Source organism: Callionymus lyra, chromosome 2, assembly GCF_982586985.1.
Source record: "Callionymus lyra chromosome 2, fCalLyr1.hap1.1, whole genome shotgun sequence".
NCBI lineage: Eukaryota > Metazoa > Chordata > Actinopteri > Syngnathiformes > Callionymidae > Callionymus > Callionymus lyra.
In genome coordinates this window covers 8,287,684-8,304,225 of record NC_141819.1, presented here as the reverse complement: position 1 = coordinate 8,304,225, position 16,542 = coordinate 8,287,684, and the positions used below count along the sequence as shown (strand labels likewise).

The 16,542-nt window shown below is 39.1% G+C and overlaps 1 protein-coding gene across 1 annotated transcript; it reads left to right on the top strand.

The window, feature by feature from the left end:
- Positions 1–504: 504 nt before the first annotated feature.
- kcnj12a (potassium inwardly rectifying channel subfamily J member 12a) lies at positions 505–8,253 on the top strand. Its single transcript, XM_087783377.1, has 2 exons — positions 505–861; positions 6,829–8,253. The coding sequence occupies exon 2, from the start codon at positions 6,939–6,941 to the stop codon at positions 8,238–8,240; it is 1,302 nt and encodes a 433-aa protein (XP_087639503.1). The 5' UTR covers positions 505–861; positions 6,829–6,938; the 3' UTR covers positions 8,241–8,253.
- The last annotated feature ends 8,289 nt before the right edge of the window (positions 8,254–16,542 follow it).

Below are 16,542 nucleotides of genomic sequence, written 5' to 3'. Positions count from 1 at the left end.
TCGGTCGACACTTGAATCACCTCGTGCTACTCGTGTCAAATATTTCTGATGAGTTGTCGTTGACAGGTGTCGCAGAGACTCGTCATCCAGCCGTAGAATATATATAACATATATATATAATGACACCGCACACCTGAGACCACATCAACACGTGGCTATCAAACATCCTGACCCCGGGTCACAAGCACCATCTTTAAAACTTTATCCATCTCAACATGTGACCTTCGCCGCTGTCTTTGAATGAAACATCTGTGCGTCCAGTGACGTGGGAGGAGGAGAGGCGACGAGCGAAGGGGGAGGAGGAAGAAAAACAAGGGGGGAGGCAGCAAATGGAAGAGACTCCACAGGGGGGAGAGAGAGAGAGAGAGAGAGAGAGAGAGAGTTGAAAGGTAGAAAGAAACAGTCAGAGAGGAGGAGGAGGAGGAGAGAGCGCCGTTGTCCACTTGGATCAGATTGCAAAAGATTGATAAAGAGCGCGGTGACGGTCGCCGGCGGACTTTCCAACGTTCATATCTGGGAAAAAAAGTGGGAGCAGGATGATCCAGAAGATGATGGCAGAACAACTGATGAATCTACTTTTCATTTTGGACACTTCCACCAATGACTGACCGGGTTGACATTGACGGACTTTCAAGGTGTCACAGCAGCTCCTGAAGAAAAACAAACAAACAAACAAAGATCAACAAGGATGAAGAAAATCAAAGTCAGTCCGAGGCTCCTGCTCAGGATGATGCTGCCGTTTCTCCGGAATTAATCCGGAACCGGGGATGGAGCAGCTGCTACATCAGGTTTAATAATGGACCCCGGGAGAGAAGATCCAGCCCTTCAGTGAAGGCACCTGGAGGAGCCGTCGCCGAGAGGGTGAGACCATTAGCACTTTGATTGCCGTCGTCTGTGCTCCACCGTTCTTTATTTAAACGTTAACTTTCCATCGGGAATATATCGGTGGAAGTGTAAAAAAATCATAGTGTCACTTTACCTTCATATAATTGACATTAGCTTCAACAAGTGTAGCAGAAAATTGAAAATATAGAATAAAATAATTCATTTAAATCATGGATTTACTCGACGTCGCCCCTTATTATTTGATTTATTATTAATTTTCTTAAATCGAACAGTTTTAAAATGCTTGGAACACAATGTTGGTGCCGAATTCAACCACAGATTTATCATTTATTTGTAATTTCCAGCAGAAAATCATTACATCAGAAAATAACGCTTCACTAATATTTCTTATTATTACTTGTTATGTCTATTTGGCTCTTATACGACACATTTTCATATTGTTATTAATGATTTAAGAGATGAAATATCCATGTTTGGGCTCTATTTTAAATGTATTTAGTTGTCTTTAGTTCTAGAAATACAGTATTAATATGAGAATAAAGTAAAATCCTGCTCAGATTTTTTAAAAAAGGTATAAGATTATAAGTATTTTATTTAATACAGTGATGTGTCTTATGTTTACACGTATCCAACTGCTACTTAATTTGAAAGAGATCTGTACGTTGTTGATTATTTTTGGAAGATTACGTGTTTAAAAATAGAGTTGATGACAAAAGCTGCTTATGATGGTCTGTTAATCCATTGGCTTCTAATTTAATACCACCTGACTTTTCTATTGAGGACTCGGAGAAAACGTATGATTTCAATCAAGATAATCACATATATTCTATGAATTGTTGCCACAAAACCCAGTATCTATTTATTTACTTTCCAAACGATCCGAGAAGGGATGACATCGGGGGCCTCGTTGATTGACAGGGCCAGTGTTGATGGTGACGGTGTATTATCTCTGGGTTGGGGTGTCACTTTCTATAGGAAAATACCTGCAGGTCACTTGAGACACGATAAGTTCCGCGTGGTGAGCTATAGGAAAATGCGACACCCGATCCTCCACTCTTTCTTCACAATGGCCCCGGGAGGTGGCCGGAGCTCATCGTGGCTCCGGGCTCGGTTTCATCCACTTCTGTGTCGCCCCCAAAAAATCCTGTTGCATTAGTTTGCATCACCTGCTGGGCAACAAAAGCAACACATACAGACGAGCGATACACAATAACACAGGCGCCAACTTGTTTAGGTGAATTTATCAGTGTGTGTTTCCACCTGTAGGGGTCAGTATAACCATCACATGGGTGACTATAAGATGGTGCTTTACTATCTTTACCTTCGTTATCACAAATCAAATGATTTGCAAGGAATGTCGAGTGACAACGAGTGATGTGTCGATGAAGCTTCGTGAAACAGTGTCATATTCTTGAGAGGACAGTAGGGGGCGCCCTCAGCTTAAAAATGATGTGAGGTTTCAATAGAATAGCTTTTCAAATCAATAGATTATAGAGCAAAGAGTCACATCTAGTGGACTGAGGAGATAATGACACTGTTTCATGAAGCTTCATCGTCACATCACTGGTGACAACATAAAAACATGGTAACCAACCAAGAATTCTTAAGCCAAAAAACACCTTTCAATGGTAACAATGTGGATTTAGTTGTTTTTTTTTAAAAAACCTATAGAAGCATCAAGGTTTGTCACCGCGCGTCATCGATCCTGGAAGTCTCCACCTCCAAGGTATTTGTTGTATAAACAAAGCAGGGCATGATTACAGCTGGCAGGAGGAGGAGTGAAGCCATTATCATGTCATAATGGACTCTCGTAACCTCTCGTTCGCCCAGATTTCGGAAGCAACTTTATAAAGTAATAAGTTGAAAACATGGTCATGATGAGGAACTTACTGTGTCTTGGAGAAGAAGATCGTTCCAAAGCTTAGGAGCAACAGCTTGGAAGGATTTCTCTCCCCTGGTCCTAAAGAGTCTACTGACGTTTTTATTTGTTCAGGCTTTTCCTTGATTTTCTGGAACTCCTGTTGTGTTATCAGTTTTATCTTGACCTTTAAAGTATATACTTTATTGAATATTGTTTTGATTGTTTAAGTGCTTTGTGACCCTGGTCTAGAAAAATGCTATATAAATACAAATTACTTACTAACTTACATGTGAGTCAAGAGAGTTGGAGTTTGACATTAGTTGATCTTTAATAGATACTTAAATTGCTGCGAACATATTTGAAAGCTCCATCCAAGCAGCCATTAAGAGACATTGAGACACTTTTCTAATGACTCCACAGACGCAAGCAGGGTTTTTACTTTCAAGTGACCATCTCCGTGGACACCTGACACTGAATGAAAGCCCAGAGATATAGTGATCGCTCACGGTCATGCATGAAGTGATGGCACCAACAGGGTTAAGGGACAATGTACAGGCTCAGGATTCATCTCAGTTACGTAACATCGTGGTCCTGATGGAGACAGGTGACCAACACACCTGTGTTTGTAACTATCTACCTGGTATTAGTGGACAGGAAGTGGAAATGCATCTACCAGAGCTTGTCTTAAAAACTTTCTAACAGTAAGTCTAACTTTTGCACCCCAGAGCTTGAAAACAAAGTGAGGGAAGAGGATTAGTTTTAGGAGAGCGACGGACCATGTTCACCTGGGATCTGGGAGTGCACATGGGTGATTTGTCAGGTCTTCTGGGTCTGGGGAGAGAGAGAGAGGGAGAGAGAACCGGAGGTGGCCAAGCGATTAATGTATTCCTCACCCCTCGGGGCTTCAGTCCAGCTCCCTGGGGCGTAAGGGTCTTGACCCCGAGGCACAAAAATCGAGTGTCCAGGTCAGCGGAGGTGAAGGAGAAGCATCTTTTATTTTAATTTGGGTGTGAAAACACTGAGTTTTACTCCTTTATTTGAAGTAGGTTCAAGCTAGCGTTGAAAATATTGACATTTTTCTTTACATTCTGACAACAATCTCCATAATTTTATACTTAAATAACCTCGATTATATAATGTTGGGTGGAATAAAACTATTATAAATGTGACATATTTGTTAAATATGAGTGTGTCCCAAAATTACAATTTGTCATCAGAACATGGAAGAGTTTCTCCTGATAGGACGGTTGATTAGGTTAGGTAGAACTTTATTGATTTGTTTTTTTTCCAAATTATCCACAGCAAATACAGCAATCTTTCATTAAAAAAATAATCCAAATAAAATAAGAACAAGAACAAAGAAAAAGAACAAGATGATACAATCTAAGTCTAAAGAGAAAGAACAAGATGATACAATCTAAGTCTAAAGATAAAGATAAATAACATAGATACATGATACAATCACAAACATATTTTCTCCCACTAGTTTACAGCGACTACTAAAGGTAATGGTTAAGTAAGAAGAATCTCTTGTGAAAAGATTTTGCGACAAACGTGACTGAACTAGAACTTCAAGAGCAGGTCATTTCAAATAAGACAAGGGCCAAGAACAATGGATTTTTATGGAGCAACTTCCTATATATTTGTTCCATCCTTTCATAGTGATTAATACTTGCTGCATATTTCTACAGAATGGGGTCAATAAAATCCCTATTCTCGTCCCTATAAGCAGCACCTGTGTCCCCGGCACACATAGACGTCCCTCTGGGTTCCAGACGAGAACACGAGCTATTGTCAAACTGTCGTCAGTAGAAAATATGCCATAACATAAATCCGGAAAAAATCACGATGAAAGTGACAAAGTCAGAGAGTCAGCCTTCATTCATGACGCGTTATATTCTGAGTCGCCCTCTTGATGGTAAAAGCTGACTCAGCAGTTTTAGAAGAGCCGCCCCGGCCAGTGAAGTGGACTCTCTTCATCTGGCATCAAATGATGTGAGGACTCTTATGTGAGGAGCAATTGAATTGAGTTTGGTAAAGTTCAAAGGAAAAAAAACACTTTAATAATGCAGAACGTTTGTTCTGAAATATACCAAAACACAGCCGAATGTATCTATCAAAGGTTCAGCCTCAAACGTTCTTCTTCGCCTAATCCCTAAAATACTTATTTTGTCTCCCAATGAAAACCTCAGTGTCTTTAACCCTCTTTCTGTCTTTAGAGCTGCAGGGCCCTCGATACTCTCATGTACGACTTCCCTTTCACTTTTCCAAATTGCCAAAAACTTGATCATTTTCTACTCATGCTCTTGTCGTCTAAGAGTTGGGATTATTTTCAGAGTAATCTTTTCTTTTTAGAGTTATAGACAAAAATGTTTGTTCATTTTAATGTAGCTACTGGAGCTCAGTTATCTTTGTCTTCATCTTCGTCCAAAAAGACACTTAAAAACATTCAAATACATTGAAAACATAAACTGAAGTCCATGTTACTGCTAAAATAAAAAGTCGGAATAGTTTGACCAGGTTTAAATTTCCTTAAAACAGGAATAACATTTAAGAATATAAGTAAATGTGTTAAAATTAAACATCCAAATACCTCCAAACTGCTCGTCTGTAACGTCTCTCTTGGATTGAAGCCTCCACGTGAGGAATCCAGGAAAAAAATGTAAAAAGTTTGTATTTTAAGTTTGTTTGTAGCAGAAGATCTCAGTCTTTCAAATGCATCAAGTGTTTCCTCTTTGAAACAAATTAAAGTTTGAAAGATTTACTCTTTTACTAAAACTTATTCTCATGTTCAATCCAAGATTGACGTTACAGAAGAGAACTAGAACAAGAACAGATTACTTCGTCCAAAAAGACACTTAAAAACATTCCAATACTTCCATACTGCTCGTCTGTAACAACTTCTTGGATTGAAGGCTTGACATGAGAAAGGTTCCGAAAAAAAAATGAAGAAGTATAAAACAAACAAAAAGATTCAGCGTAAAAATCTCAGGCCATCAGCGTAAATCTTGTGCCTGCACTTGCAATATGTTTAGATAAAGAAATACTTTAAAGACTTTTAAATCTTTTGCTACAAAACAAGCTTAAATTATAGACTTATTTAAATGTTCTCATAGTTCGTTCACCTTAAACAAAAGGCAGCAAAAGGCATAACACATTTGTTTTCGGCCCCTGGGTCACTTTGACCCTGAGATAACACGAGGGTTAAAAACATCCAAATACCTTTATACTACTCGTCTGTAACGTCCATCTTGTATTGAAGCCTCAACTACTGTAGACAGTAGACTGGAAACACTTGCAATATTTACTCACATCCTGTCTGTGTAGCATGTTAGCCATTGAGCTCCTCCTACAAACATTCTTAAACAGACTTGTTTAAGTTTTTCCTGAACAATTTCAATCCAAGATGGACGTTACAGACGAACAGTATGGAGGTATTTGGATGTTTTTAAGTGTCTTTTTGGATTAAAATGAGGACGAAGACAACTAAGCTCCAGTCGCTACATTAAAATGAACAAACATTTTTGTCTACAACTCTAAAAACAACAGATTACTCTGAAAATAATCCCAACCCTTAGTCGACATGAGGGCGAGTAGAACATGAGTGAAATTAATTTTTTTGTTGAACTATCCCTTTAAGAATGCAATTGTCTCTTTTTAGTCAAAGATTTTGGTTTGAGGAAGATAAACTTTTCTAATCACAGTTTGATTCTATGGCAGAGCCAAAAAACAACCAGCAACCTTCCTGATATCTGACTGTTATCTCAGCAGAGCTATTAGAGGGGGGGGTTGTTGACATCGTCCTTTTCAAGGATGCAAAAAACTAAGACGAAAAAAACAGATGACCAACTTCAGGACTAGAGTTAAAGGACCTTAGTTCTAGAGTTTTTAAGTGTCCTTTTGGTCAAAGATGAAGAAGAAGACAACTGAGCTCCAGTCGCTACATTAAAATGAACAAACATTTTTGTCTATAACTCTAAAAAGAACAGATTACTCTTGAAATAATTCCAACCATTAGTCATTGAGGGTGAGTAGAAAATGAGTGAGGTTTGAATTTTGGGTGAACTAAGACCTGTACCCCTTGTCTTGAATCATAACTATTGTGTTTGTTTTTTCTTTAGACTCGTAAAGCCATTGGAGTGAAGTCACCGGAGCGGAGTGACCCAAATGCATCCTCAGATGGTCAAGGATCGTCATCGCACTCGTCCAGGAACCAGTGGCCACTGAGAGCATGAGCGTAGGAAGGATCAACCGCTACAGCATTGTGTCATCAGAAGAGGAAGGACTCCGGCTCACTACCATGCATGGCATGAATGGCTTTGGCAATGGCAAAATCCACACGCGCCGCAAGTGTCGAAATCGCTTCGTCAAGAAGAATGGCCAGTGCAACGTTCAGTTTGCCAACATGGAGGAGAAATCCCAGCGCTACATGGCCGACATGTTCACCACGTGTGTCGACATCCGCTGGCGATGGATGATGGTGGTCTTCACTCTTGTTTTTGTGCTTTCCTGGTTGGTGTTTGGCCTGGCCTTCTGGGTGATCGCATTGCTGCACGGGGATCTGGACAATCCGGCCGGAGATGACAACTTCACGCCCTGTGTTCTGCAGGTGAATGGATTTGTGGCAGCTTTTCTGTTTTCGATTGAGACGCAGTCGACCATCGGCTACGGCTACCGCTGTGTGACCGAGGAGTGTCCTGTGGCGGTCTTCATGGTCGTCTTCCAGTCCATCGTGGGTTGCATCATCGACTGCTTCATGATCGGCGCCATCATGGCTAAGATGGCGAGGCCCAAGAAGAGAGCGCAGACCCTTTTGTTTAGCCACAACGCCGTCATCGCGATGCGGGACGGGAAGCTGTGCCTCATGTGGAGGGTCGGGAACCTTCGCAAGAGTCACATCGTAGAAGCCCATGTCAGGGCGCAACTAATAAAACCTCGAATAACTGACGAGGGAGAGTATATTCCTCTGGACCAGATTGACGTCAACGTGGGTTTTGACAAAGGCCTGGACAGGATTTTCTTAGTTTCCCCGATAACTATTCTTCATGAGATTGATGAGGAGAGTCCACTTTTTGGGATCAGCAAACAGGATTTGGAATCTTCAGACTTTGAGATCGTGGTCATATTAGAAGGGATGGTAGAAGCCACCGCCATGACCACACAAGCTCGGAGCTCTTACCTGGCCTCGGAGATTCTCTGGGGTCACCGGTTCGAGCCGGTTTTGTTTGAAGAAAAGAACGTCTACAAGGTGGATTACGCTCATTTTCATAAAACCTACGAGGTCCCTACCACTCCTCGATGTAGTGCCAAGGACATGGTGGAGAACAAGTTCCTTGTCCCCAGTTCCAACACCTTCTGCTACGAGAACGAACTCGCCTTCCTGAATCGTGACGAGGAAGAGGAGGATGTCGGTGGCGGCAGCAGAGCGCTGGCAAACCTCAGCCCGGACCGGAACAGTCGGCACGAGTTTGAACGCTTACAGGCGACGAGATCTCTGGACAAACGATCCTATCGACGGGAGTCCGAAATTTAACCCTTTTGGCAGAAGTTAGAGACGATGAAGCAGAGCAATGCAAAGTGCCATATGAAAGGCTCGAGAACAGCTAGACATAGATCTGTATCTGAAAAGATTCTCCCTCGATTTGGAAAACAGAACAAGGAATGTCTACAATTGAGGAAAAGGCTTAAGGAAAACCTTCTTCCTTTTTGGAAAACTTGAATCCTTTTTTCACATTTTTGTTAGATTTGTTAGCCTTGGTAAAGTTTCTTCTACAAGATAGCACATGTAAACATAACAACGTACTTCAATATTTCCTAGATCAGTTGTGTTTTGTGTGCAGTACCTGTATCTAAATGCACGTCCTTCCGTAGAAGATGCTTTTCTTTTCTCAATATTCTGACCACGATCTCTCTTTAGCTTGTTGACGAACCTTAGCGACAATCGAATAAGCCATTTCGAAGCGTTTGAATGTGAGACCCAAAGTAAATACATTTAATTCAAACATAATAAATGCACTGCTTACTAGTGATGTGTCGATGAAGCTTCATGAAACAGTGTCATTATTTCCTGAGTCCACTAGATGTCACTCTTTGCTCTATAATCTATTGCTTTGAAAAGTTATTCTATTAAAACCTCACATCATTTTAAGCTGAGGGCGCCCCCTACTGTCCTCTGAAGAATATGACACTGTTTCATGAAGCTTCATCGACACATCACTGCTATTTACCCAACAAATCAACATCTCATTGACAGGAGGCTGGGTTGTGTTGTTATTGTTACAGCTTAGCGGACAAAAGGACAAATCAGCTTTCCCATTGTGAATCAGAGCAACATAATTTTTTAATAATTTTAATACAGAATGTTTGTAGTAGTTTGGCACAAGTATACTATGCATTGATAAAAGATAAATAGAGGATGCAAAATTAAAGTACATTCGATATTATTATTTTATAGAAAGGAAGCACAAATCATTTATTATTGGAAGGTTAATGTAAAAAATATAAATTGATTGATATTTTATTTCTGAGAATCTTCACTTGTTTGTTAATTTAATTGAAAACCAATGAAGGATATTTTAAATTAAAAGTGATACTTATACTATATTAGGATTATTTGTTTCAATCACATTGTGTGATCGAGCTCAACCTCAACAAACATTACATTTGGAAAAAAATAGTAAAGTCATGATGCTTAAACGGTCAGAAACTATATGAGCTAAGCTTTATTACGACAGCATTTAATCAGTTCTAACTTTTATTTGCAATTCTCCAGCAGCAAATATGCACAAGCACACGAGCACTTTCCTGTTTCTTATTGTATGATTATTATTTTCCTTTTTTTTCAGGTTTTATTATCATGAAAATCCAGTCACAATCCCATGTATTAAACCATTAAGAGGTCGAGTTAGGTAGAGCGTTCGAATCCCTTCTGATCCGGGGGCTGAACCACTGATTGCCACTGTTTAATCAAGAATGCTGCTGCAAATGAAGGCAGGTGTAGCAACTTAAAGGTGTGAAGACTTGAGAGTGAGGAGAGAAGTTCATGAAATACAATGGACGCAGATGAAGTAGAGGTTTTGTTGACCATAACCACACCTACTCCGCTGTGATTGGTCAAACATAGAGGTTAGTCCCCGCGGAAGTCTCCACCTCCAGGGGATTCGTTGTATAAACAAAGCGGGGCGTGATTACAGCTGGCTGGAGGAGGAGTGAAGCCATTATTACGTCATAATGGACTCTCGTAACCTCTCGTTCGCCCAGATTTCAGAGCAACTTTATAAAGTAATAAATTGAAAACATGGTCATGATGAAGAACTTACTGCATCTTGGAGAGAAGAACATTTACTTCATGTGAGTCGGGAGAGTTGGAGTTTAATATTAGTTGCCCTTTAAGACAATAATCACCATCATCCAGTCGATCGTACTTTTTCTATAACATCTAAAAAGAAGAAAACACACTGTGGAGAAACAGTCACTGAGGACACGTTCACATACAGACCAAGAGAAGGTCCAAGCACTTTATTGCACACCAAGGACGTCCATCAGATCTGACTGACCAACACCAGCTCCGTGTCCAGTATCATCCACAGATTATCGAGACACAAGGTACTTCCTACTCATGTCAGGTGACTCTCAGGTAGAATCACTGGAAAGAACAGACATAACCACCATGAAACATCTTTAAAAGTCGTAAAATTTGGGTTTTTTTTCTATTAATCGTTGAATTATTTAATTAAAATAAAAAAAGAGGTCTTCTTTCATGGCTGTCCTAAAGACTGTTGCTGGAATCTGTGTGCGCACAGACCAAAAACAAATAAATAACTGTCCACCCAATTTTTTTGTTAAATTAGTTAATGCAGTAAATGTCCTTAATTTAATCCTCTTTAATCTAAATTGTATTAAATATAATGACTGAAATTTTTGTTGATTTAAAATAAATGAAAAGGACATTTACCCATTGTAATAATAGATAGTCACCCATTTGTGATCATTTTATAATTTATACGATCATAAATATCAATTCAACTTTGAAAAAATGTATTTTTGTTCTTAAATAATATTTCATCCTTAACTGTTTCCAGGACCAATACTTTTTTCATTGAAAAAACAAATAATTAAACCAAACAAATATGTGAGTAACTAACAAGTAACTAAAAGTTATGATAGTAAATATCATAGATGTTAGTCATTTTGTTGGTATAACATACAATCTATTTTTCTTTTTTAGGCTTACTTCTACAAAGAAATATAAGCTTTCTTAATACTGAGTAATTATGCTGTTATAATATGAATAAACAAGTAGAGAAAGTCAATTAAAAAACACATTTTTAAAGAACGTACAACATCAGTGATGGAGTGAAGATGCTCACAAGGTATTTGTAATTGTATTTAATGTTTTGTCTGATCAAAAAAGGTTATATTGCTTATTTTCTATCTCATCATTTCTTCTTTTTTCTTTTTTACAAATCCATCATATTCATGTTGAGGTTACATCAGAATATATGTAAGAAATGATGGACGATCTCTCTTTGTTCCTATTGCCTTCTGCGAAGGTTCCCTGACGTCTGTCGCTCCTGCTGAGGCGTCGACGGACGTAAAAGATTCATGATCCACTGGTGAAATTTCAAGATAATATTTTGACTCTTTCTTCCCGAGATACTGAGTAACTTTAAGAGTGAGGAACAAACCAGCTTATTTTTATACCATTTGATAGATCGATATTCTATTTATTCGACTCTGAAAATGTTTTTTTTTCTTGTTCTTTCGGACACTTTAACAGGTATTTCTCTTGAAGGGACGACTGGAAATAACCTTTGACCTCAGTAGAAGTCTTCTGATGTCCCAGGGGAAAAAAAAAAGTGTATTCTGGGCTTTTTTTTTCGATTTGAATTTGAAAGTCTCGTCAATTATGAAATGAAATAAAAAGATAAATCTGACGAACCGTCTTGTTTCTCTTTAGACTTCTTGGACGGAGCGGTTCAGTCAAACGATTCTCCTGGTCGCCGGCCAATTATTCAAGAAGGTTCATCAATTAATCACCACGACACACAAACACCCAGCATGCCTCGTGGCCCCTGCCGAACTGGGCCAGAACCTCGTCCATTAGGCGTCGGGATCGATGGAGAGCGACGACTCTCTTCTGCCGAGCGTATGAAGATCTCCCGACGACGAGCGTACATTTGTCAAACAGCTGCTCCATTAAGTAATTAACCGACGGTTCTGTTCGGTTCCTCGACACACTGGGCTATTTTCGGTGCATCAAGTGTGCTTATTTTAATGAGCGCCGCTATCATTAGCCCGCGGCTCCTCGGGAGGAGGCCCTCGCACAAATTAGCTTGAGGCAAAACTGGCAGATTGTTAGTCAAAATGATCCTCTTCGTGGAACTTCAAGTTTAGGTCCAGGTCTGAAAAATATCATTTTGCTCATGAAAAGTGATGGTGAGATAAAAGTAAAGGCGGGGGTTTAAGATCCTTTCAGAATAAAAGTGGCATACGTTGAAGGACGGAGGAGACGCCGTCAACCCTTCCTTCTTTAAATGAGCCCACGGCAAAGTCGACACCTGGGTCTCCGGGGAGACGCTCTGGTGACGACTGGAGAACAGCTGGTGAAGCCAGCTGAGCTCTGGAGTCACACGTTTGCTTTTAGAATCAAAGGTGGCGACTGCTACAGCCAGAGACACGGCGACGCTTCTTTAGATAAGGCCCTTAAAAATACACCTTTGGATCCGGCCAAATATTTCTGTGTGCGGCGTATTTTGAGTCGACGCAGATGAATGTGGATCTGGTGAAACTATCGAGATGATATTGTTGAAAACTTTGAAGGTCATTTGATGATGAAGCTTCATGAAACAGTGTCATTATTTCCTGAGTCCACTAAATGTCACTCTTTGCTCTATAACCTATTAATTTGAAAAGCTATTCTATTGAAACCTCATATCGTTTTTAATCTGAGGGCGCCCCCTACTGTCCTCTGAAAAATATGCTACTGTTTCATGAAGCTTGGGGTCAGGCGTGTTGATGAAGCTTCATGAAACAGTGTCATTATTTCCTGAGTCCACTAGATGTCACTCTTTGCTCTATAATCTATTGCTTTGAAAAGTTATTCTATTGAAACCTCACATCATTTTTAAGCTGAGGGCGCCCCCTACGTGCCTAAAATATGACACTGTTTCATGAAGCTTCTTCGACACTTCAATATTGTCTATATATAATATAATATAACTCCTAAAGGTTGAAATTTGCGAAGAATAAATTGAGCCAAGCTAGTTTAGACAGTAATATGAGTGTTAATTTGTTAGTGATGTGTCGATGAAGCTTCATGAAACAGTGTCATTATTTCCTGAGTCCTGAGATTTGAAAAGCTATTCTATTGAAACCTTACATCATTTTTAAGCTGAGGGCGCCCCCTACTGTCCTCTGAAGAATATGACACTGTTTCATGAAGCTTCATCCACACATCACTATAATTAGACTCAATTTTTTTATGGCCCATGACGTTCTACCCATTGCAAGATTGAGTTTGAAGCCCCTGGTTTATGATAGTTAGTTTTAAAACTATCTGTTTGTCTTTCATTGCAAATTAACTGACAGTAGAAAAGGAAGAAATGGTGCGTTTAAGTGTAAATTTATGAATAAAAAAAGTTATAATCTTTAGATTTATTCACTTCAAATAAAAGAAAATGAACATGAGTCGCCCGGGTCTGAGGAAAGAGCAGGAAGTGTTCAAAATATCCTGAGGGTTCCTACATCGTATCTTTAATCACAGGAACAGTGTCTTGAAGCTTGAAAAGATCTCAGTCCACTGGACTTCACGCTGAGTCGGCAGATATCAGAGTCGACAAAAGGCAGAGTTTGTTTTTCTTTAACTTAGAATTAAGAGACAATTTACCGCCTGTGCCGACGTCCTACGCCTGTTGAATTGTGTAATGAGTCAGGAACCTACTGGCTCCTGCTGTTCACTTTTTCCCACGTGCAAGTTACAGAACAAAACCCACTGAAGGCTCTGGTGACTCTCGTGCGTTCAGAGCGAGTCGGAGGTTTGGATTTGATCTGAATCGACGCCGTCTTAGCCACAAAAACACCATTAAATACAGCTTTATTTTCCACGTGTGTGACCATGTGTTTCCTTCAATAGTGTCTTGATTTAATGTAACAATGTGAACAGACGTCCCAGAGGCTCATCTGCTTATTTATAGACCCACGACCCCAAATGATTACCTACCGGAGCCTGGAGGTCCAAAAGCAGAAACAGGAAACTGGATAAATTTGGTCTCATGCGGCCCTTTTGTGTGAATAAAACACACACAGATTGTAGTTTATCGTTCAATTCCTCTAATGGTTTGAACAAAAGTGTCAATAATTTATGCAGGTTCCTTTGTTTTGATATAATGAAGATTCAAATGTTAGTTCTAATGCTCAGTACTTGAATGTAGTGATGTGTCGATGAAGCTTCATGAAACAGTGTCATTATTTCCTGAGTCCACTAGATGTCACCCTTTGCTCAATAATCTCTTTCTTTGAAAAGTTCTTCTATTGAAACATCACATCGTTTGTAAACGGAGGGCACCCCCTACTGTCCTCTGAAGAATATGACACTGTTTCGTGAAGCTTCATCGACACATCACTACTTGAAAGTATCCTTACATATATTATACTGGATTTAAATGATGACTAACCTTTTAATCACGTAAAATGTATCCGTTTGACCTTCATTTGTGTTTGTGTATCTGTGAATACTATTAGAAAATTATCTTAAGCCCCGCCCACTGAAAACACTTTGTTTTTCTGGAGATTAAGTGTTCTTGACCATGACCACGCCCACTCTGCTGTGATCGGTCAAACAATGAGGTTTATCACCATGCGTCATCAATCCTGGAACACCTCCAAGGGACTCGTTGTATAAACAAAGCAGGGCGTGATTACAGCTGGCTGGAGGAGGAGCGAAGCCATTATTACGTCATCATGGACTCTCGTAACCTCTTGTTTGCCCAGATTTCATAGCAACTTTATAAAGTAATAAGTTGAAAACATGGTCATGATGAGGAACTTACTGCATCTTGGAGAGAAAGACGTTAACTTTCTTAATAACCATAAGACTTTCTTAAAATAACATGGCGGTACGGATTAAGCCTCGAGCGCTCGAGGAAAACGTTAAAGTTCAAGATTTTGAAAAGCTTATTAACGCATCAAAACAAACCTCTTTAATCAGGAGTTTTTCGTTACATCATCACGTCATGGATTTTAGCTGCTGTTATATAAGACTTTTAAAAAAATAAAGATACAAGTTAATAATGTCTGTCTCTGAACTTGATCGACTCACACTTTTGTGAGACTCACATGTATCAGGATCATCTTCTTTTTCTGATCAGAAGAAAACAACTTTCAATTCTTAAGATGAATAAACATTTGTTTGGTTCTGTATCAACTCAGAGCAGAAGGAAAAAAAAGGATTGTGGTGAGTTTCCTCGGACACCCCTGAACACACACAGACGACCTGGACGGTGCCGAGACACATGGATCATATCTTGTTGTGCCGTGGCCAAAGACACATCTCTAATTTCAGGCAGAATGAATTCCTTTGTTGCCTCGGACTCAACGCTGGACCTTCACTCCCACACGTGGCTGATTGGCTTTCATGAGGAGAACAGAGTCTCTTTTCAACACGACCAGACGAGAAGACACGACCAACACAAACAGCGGCTACTTCGTACTTATGCTTCTTCACACTTTGCGACGGTTCCACGAGTCTCTTGCTGGGAACTCACTTTCAAATATGTTGAAGCATGAATTTCAGTTGTTTCAGAAACACTTTGGTGTCCTTTGAAAGTGAAATATGTGATGTAACACAACACTAGTGGGGACAATTCACCTGAACACAAAACAGTGTCCCGAGTGCAGCTTGATAGTGACTCACGCGAGTGAAAGAGATGATTACATAACACAACAAGTTAGACTTTACAAATAGTTTGCAGAAATTCAAAATGTAACTGAGGGTGCAAATACATACGCATAAAATACATATTTTTCTTCCGGCAATAAATAGAGTATATGATGTTCATCCAAGTTAATTTATTGGATTAGATTAGAGTATATACTACTATAGACTACTTCAGGTTGACTATACTTCAGGAAAAGGCACTATGTATTTTATACCTATGACACTTTCACCCACAGTTTGATGTTTCTTTACCCAATATTGTAATGTTGGCATTGATCTCTGTGGGACACCAGCAGACAATCGTACAACCCACAAAGTAACAGTTGCAACAGTTAATGTAAAAGTATTTTTTCATGAAACTTTAATGGAAATCTTTTGATTTTATTTGACTATTTTTCCTGCTAGACATGCTGAAAGAGTGGCGAAAAAAAGATCACGTGGGTGAGTGTAACACCAAAGGGTGTGTTATTATATTATTATTATTATTATTATTATTATTATTATTATTACTATCATTATTATTATTATTATTATTATTATTATTATATTATTATTATTATTATTATTATTATTATTATTATTATTACTATTTTTTTTGTTTGTTTTAAGGTTCTAAACCCCGGTTCATCCATAGGGTTAAAGTACCTAAAACTTATTACGTTTCAAATTCCACTGAATGGATTGTATTCGTAAAAAATCAGAAAATATAATATATGGTGAAAACGAGAGGAATACATAAATACTCAACATATTACTGCGCTGAGTATTTATGTTCTTCAACATACAGATGTAAACTACTAACTCACAATAGTATATATTTTTTGAGTATTGTTTTGATTAATTGATTTGATTATCGTTTAAGCGCTTTGTGACTCTGGTCTAGAAAAGCACTCTATAA